Source organism: Belonocnema kinseyi, chromosome 7 (assembly GCF_010883055.1).
Source record: "Belonocnema kinseyi isolate 2016_QV_RU_SX_M_011 chromosome 7, B_treatae_v1, whole genome shotgun sequence".
NCBI lineage: Eukaryota > Metazoa > Arthropoda > Insecta > Hymenoptera > Cynipidae > Belonocnema > Belonocnema kinseyi.
Genome location: NC_046663.1, coordinates 54,935,211 through 54,941,908, shown reverse-complemented (window position 1 = coordinate 54,941,908; position 6,698 = coordinate 54,935,211). Strand labels below are relative to the sequence as shown.

Genomic DNA, 6,698 nt, shown 5'->3' with positions numbered 1-6,698 from the left:
CGCGATAATTAAATACGTAAGAGTATAAAGGCTTCTTTGATACGATAGTCATTTTTTCGATTAGCATCGAATTTGGATATATAAATTCATTGTCACCAGCAAATTTAGTGTAATTTTCCAGAAGCTGTGTTAAAACAGGAATAAAATATTCATTATAATAATTATCTTACACGAATGCAAAGTGGTTTGATGTATTCAACCATAAAATACGGCAAATAGAGAATGAACTAATTAGCACGAACCTTCCTTTTATCAGTCAATATTTCTGATTTCTTGAAATAAAATTCTTCTATTATTTTTCTGAACTTTTTCACATTTTCAGGGAATAGATAATGCTTGGAAGTTAATTGAATATTTTTATCCAGCGTTTGTTCAATATATTGATATGATGCATTCAGGTAAAGAGCTGTAAACATAAAAATAATTTTATTTTAACAATTAACTTTAGACAATCATTTTGTGTATAAAACTATGAAATATACTTGAGGTAATATATAATCCTTCGTCAGCAACGATTCCAGTCATAAAAGGATAATCCCTCATTTCATTTCTTGATATTAAATTCGGAGGACTATCTGTTAAAAAAGCATCTTCTGACTCTACTTCATTCGTTGGTATCCATTTTAAATCAGGAAAGTCAAAAACATGGTATGACGTTAAATTTACTAATTCAAAAGCATCTCTTTCTCGCAAGCACTTAATGATCATTTCTGATTTGTCTGTTGGACAACCCACACTTTTCGCAATAAAATTCACATCGGGTTTAAAGAGACTTCTGTCACGATAACCCCAAGGAACAAGAGCATTGCCACTTTGAACAATATATTGATTAAACAATCCTAAAAAAGATATAATAGTTTGAAAATTTTAAAAACAAAACAATTAATTACAATTAGGTATAATTTTTTGGCTCAAAGTTATTAGATAGTTCATCTCCAGCTAGTGATGGGATATAGAGATCGAAAAACATCGAAACATCGATGTTTCGCTTTCTATGTCGTGTTTTTAACATCGATGTTTCAACTTCGATATTTTTTCTTCGATGTTGGATATCGATGTTTTTGTTTGATCGCTTATAGATCACTGAAAGTTTAAGATTGTGAAACTTGTGTTTTGATTGGTCCATTATGTTAGCATCGGTTGAATCTTGTAACCAGCTAGATTATTTAACCAATTTTTTAATGAGATGACTTTTAATTCCTGGGCCTGTTAAGCAATTATATATATAAATTATTATTAATATCTTATTCTACTGATTACACTTTTCTTACACATTTGTTTAAAAAAAGATAAATCTAAAAATAAAAGTGTTGAGATACAAAAATTATGTGTACGGCTATCCGTCGTCCCAAAAAATTCAAATAATTATCCTCAACATTTTTTACTATAACAATATAGTTACCAGAGTTATATCATTTTAAAAAAAAAGAAAGAAGAAAAGGTAAATGAAGTCTTTATTTTCTTTTGTTTTGTTCATCGAATTTTCAGTCAACATTTTAAGCCAATTAACGTACGATATAAAAAAATTCAATAAAAGAAAAACGATTTTTCAAAGCCCTACAAGATTGATAAAACAACTTGGAATTGTATGAAAAATAAAAAATTTTAATTTTGATCGCACAGATACAATAAAAAATACAAAATTCACCAAAAAAGATCTACAAATTATTTATTAATCATTTTTTAAAAGACACATAGTTTTTGTTTCATTTGTAAAATACAGTATTAAAAAATATGCAAATTTAATTTTGGGACAAACGATACGAGCTATGAAAAAAATTATTCACTAAAAAAGATCTACAGATTTGTTAATAATCATTTTTTGATAGGATTTTTGTATTATTCGTAAAAAAAACAACATTGAAAATAAAAAATCAGTTTTCGGGCAAACGACAAAATATGAAAAAAATAAATATACAAATTTTTCTCTTTCAAAAAAGAGTGATAACTCATCCCAATTTGGTATCAAAGATTATTCAAAATATAGAATTAATTTTTTTGACTATCGATACAAGCTACAAAAAAAATGAATAGACAAATGTTGATTAACTAAAAGGGATCTACAAATTTTTTATTAATAATTTTTTGATAGGGCGAGTAGATTTTCTATTAATCGTTAAAGGGACACAATAATAACATTTTATTGAACAAACATGTTCGCCTAAATTATATTTAAAAATTTGCTTAAACCCACTTTACACTATACGATGCGAATAATTGTAGCTTGAATCGTGACAAAATTTGAAAATAAACAATTTAAATTTATAGAAAAATGATACAAGTTTTTCAATAAAATGTTTAGTAACAAATTTTGTTAAACAGGATGAGTTCTTTTTCTTAATCATAAAAACAAGAAAATAAAAATACTTGTGATTCAATACCAATGCATATTATAAATTGTCATAATATTCAATGGATATGGCCTATTTGTCAGAGTTGTTGAGAATAAAAATTAGTGCAGAAGAAGAAAAAAAATTAAATTAAAGATTTAAAATAAGATTTCCACTTTATTTTAACATATCTGAATAAGCAGTCCCAGCCCGAGGTATAGAAATAAATATAATATACATTTGATATAACAGAGTTGAATATAATACAAAAAAGTTCCCATTTTCGACAAAATTGAGTGCAAAGCACGAGATACGTGATGATAATATGTTCGTTAAAGCCGAAGGAACTTTAACAAAAGAAAATTTACAATCACCAAATGTCAGCTGTGCATGCTTTGACCTTTAATTCTAAAATTCCTTCGTACAAACCGAGCGTTATATTATATTAATTACATTATCGAACGCAAAGGTACTAAGGTATAATAAACGTGAAACCAGTGGAAACAACTTTGATTCTTATTTAATTATTATCAATATTTAACACTTATTATTTAATCATTATTATTCAGAGGTAATTCCAATTATTTTCAAGCAAATAATAGTAACAAGAATTTCATCTCAATGACAAGGTATCCTAAGTGACTATAAGATTTTTAAATAAATCATCGATATTTTGTAAACATCGAATCATCGCTGTTTTTCTATCTATACATCGATGACATTGATGTCGATCATCACTAGCTCCAGCTTCTGGGCAGATGACAATTCCGCCCCGGGCATCTGCGAACGGTTCCCCCACTACACGGCTTCCCCTCGCCCTCTCTCAACCGATCTGCTCTGCTGACGTCGAGCCTACTCAACGCCACTTAGCACTTAGTACTTTAAAAATACAATATTCGAAATCTGCGAATGATATCAATTTAAACGATATGTTATTTAACTTAAAGAGTTTAAAATTATAGAATAAATTTTCAAGTTTATGTGATATTTTATCGCAAATTTTGCAGTATATTTAACTCAAATCCACTGCAGTAGCTTTGATGTATTGGTGCAATATTTTAATTAACATGGGAAATTCTAAAATCTAAAATTTGGTTAATTTAAAAACTTATTAACTAACATGATAAATTTGGGTTATTTCTTAAGCAATCGCATTTCTCAAAATTATCCTCAAATAATTTGCCACTCTCAATCCAAAGGTATGGATGTTTGTTTCATTCTTAGCTTAATTTAGAAACACATTTACAAACATCATAATTTTTCATTATGTGACCAATTTGTTTAGAAAACTGAATTAAAAATAATATTTTAACAAATAAAACCCAAAAAATAACGGATTTTCATTTCGAAGTCCGCAGAAATCAATGTAACGTTATTTTAACAATGTAGTCCAACTTCAATCGTACTTTCGTGACTTCGTTTGACTCTAGTTTTTGAATTCGTTAGTTGTTGACTTTGATGAATTTAAGCGATGACTGTCGACTTTGTTCTGACTTCGTCCTGCCTTCATGACTCGGTTTGACTCGGCGCGTACTGTACATTGCAGCGTGACCCCTTATCGGTTATTTTTATACCACTCGATCTCGACCTCTATGACTTTGTTCTGACTTCGTTCTGACTTCGCACTGACTCAGCACTGACTTCGCACGACGCTACGCTCATCTTTGCTGACTCACTACGTTGTATGACAACTTTTTCCTTATTCTTACGACTTCAAGTACAGTTTTACTGACTTCGTCATTACTACAACGTATTCAATATTACAAGTTCATGCTTTACATAGTTTTACGTAATTTTGTTAAGACTTAACGAGAAATTCTAACGTTCGAAACGTTCCACTTCAGATTCCACTTCAGAGTCCCTCGGATTTTCATGAAGTCAAACTCAAAAGAGTCGTTTTTTATGTTTAAAGTTTTAAATTTTGAATAGGGACCAATAAAGAAAAATTCATTTGCTTACGCGTTTAAAAATATTTATAAAATAAATTTTAAACATTTGAAAAATAATTATTCTTCCTTTCAAAACTAATGTTTTACATTCCTGACTTCAGACGTTTTACTTCTGGCATTTCTGTTTTCCTTTTAATAACAGAAGCCTCAACAACAAATAGACTTCTTTTCAACCCAAAAAAGGAGTTTTAAACAAAAGTATTGAATTTTTAATCATAAATTGTTTTTCAGCCAAAAAAAGAAACAAACATATCAGCCAAAATGTTGAATTTTCCATCCAAAATTCAAAATAAAAACGATTTTTGAACAGAATAATAGAATTCTCAACAACAAGAAAAGATTTTTTTACTAGAATGATGAGTCTTTAACAACAAAGATATATTTTTTACAAAACAAATAAAATTTTAACACAACAGTTGACTTTTCAACCATAAAGATTGATTTTTTGTCTAGAAAGATGATTTTTTAACAAAATACATCAATTTTCACAACATTATTCAACATGAAGGGATTTTCAACATGTTAGTTCTATTTTTAAACAAAGAAATGAATTTTCAACCAAATATAAAATAGTTACATTTTTTGTTTAAAAATAAATTCAACAGAAAAACTTAATTTTCATTTTAACTAGAAAAAATTTTTAATTAATTATTAATTGAGGAAAAGTTCAAGTAAGCTTATTATAAATTTAGAAGTTCTGAAAATATTCTAAAAGAATTTAAAACTTGAAACAATTTTTTATCAAATCGTAGATTTTAAAATATTTTGAACACACAATTTAGAAGCTTTCTCAGTATTTTGAAAAGAATCAATAGAATTCAAAATTTGTATTAAAATTCCTAAGAACATTAAAAATGATTTTTTTTTTAATTTTCGAGATGGAATCTGGAAGGTTTTAAGGCGTGTTTTTTAATTTTGCAGAATTTTAACAAATTTTTAGGAAATTTGGAGTTCCAAGAAAAGAATACAATTTACATTAGTTTCTTGGACAAATTTTTAATGATTATTTGTAAAGAAAATTTTTTTAAAATTATTTTAAAGGACTTTTGGACAGAGATTTTTTTTATGGACTGAAAAATCTTTCTTGATGAAAAATTCTTGTTTTTTTTTAAATTCCTTTTTTTTGGTTTGAAAATTAGTCTGTGTTTTAGGCTTAAGTTAATGAAAAGAAAGTGGTAATATCAAAAATATCTTTTTTGAAAGGTAGGATAATTATGTTCAAAATTTGCCGAATTCAGTTTAAGATTTTTTTTCGGCACTCAAAGCAAATGAAATTTTCTATTTTGGCCTATTTTCCTGAGAAAATTGGTTACGCAATAAAAAAATCATTATTTTTATCAACGAGTTTCCAAATTAAGCTAGGAATGAGACTATTCATACTTTTGAACTGGAAATGCCAAATTATTTAGCGATAATTTTGAGAAATGTGATTGTCTGAGAAATAAACTAAAATTCTGATGTTAGTTAATAAGTTTTCAAATTTGGCCAAATTTTAACTTCCAGAGTTTCCCAAGTTAAGTAAAATATTGAACTAAGCTACTGCAGTGGATTTGAGTAAGATAAACTAAAAAAATTTCGATAACATTTTTCATAAACTTGAACATTTATTCTTTAATTTTGAACTCTTCAAGTCAAATAAAAGATCGTTGGAATCGCTTTAATTCGCAGATTTCAAATATTATATTTTCAAATTACCAAGTTCTAAATTTAAAAAAATATTATATTCTGCAATTTTGTCCTCATTAGGTATAAGGGACTCCCGCTGTCCAGCTGCCAGGGCGGAATTGGCCAAGCAAGCAGTAAGCAGTAGCCACTGCAATTAAAAAGAGAGACATACACAGAAAAGGCAAATTTTCATCTTAATCAGATTTAGGAAAATATAGCGATAAGAGCAATGTAATGCCAACCTGAAACGTGACAAGTGTGTAAATCTTTGTGAAATCTTTGAAATCTTTGAGAAATCGTTGAAATCTTTGTAATCTTTGAGAAATCATTGAAATGTTTTAAAAAATCTTTGTTAAATCATTGCGAATTATCTCAAATCTTTGAAAAATATTTAAAATCTTTATCAAATCATTGAAATCCTTATTCAATCTTTGAAATCTATTTGAAATCTTCGTAAAATAAGGGAAGTCTTTGTGAAATCTTACAAACCTCTCCGAAATCTTTGCAAAATCTTTTAAATCTTTGTGAAATCACTAGGAAATCATTGAAAGCTTTGTAAAATCATTAGGAAATATTTTGAAATATTTGTGAAATCATAGAAAGCTTTGTGAAATAATAGACTTATCCGTCAAATCTTTCAAATCTATCTTGTCGCGTTATGTCTTCATGGTTATTTATATTATTTATGGACAAGTGTTTAAGAATGGCTCTCTTCGACGAAGAGGGTGTGGATCTCGAAACAGTAAGGGTACGA

General features: G+C 27.9%; 1 protein-coding gene across 1 annotated transcript in view; it reads right to left on the bottom strand.

Annotated features, from left to right (window-relative positions):
- Positions 1–444: 444 nt before the first annotated feature.
- Positions 445–6,698, bottom strand: part of LOC117176460 (esterase FE4-like) — an 11,230-nt gene continuing 4,976 nt past the window's right edge. Inside the window, exon 4 of the mRNA XM_033366702.1 lies at positions 445–839. Within this exon, the coding sequence (XP_033222593.1) occupies positions 445–839 (395 nt within the window). The remainder of the gene's footprint in view (positions 840–6,698) is intronic.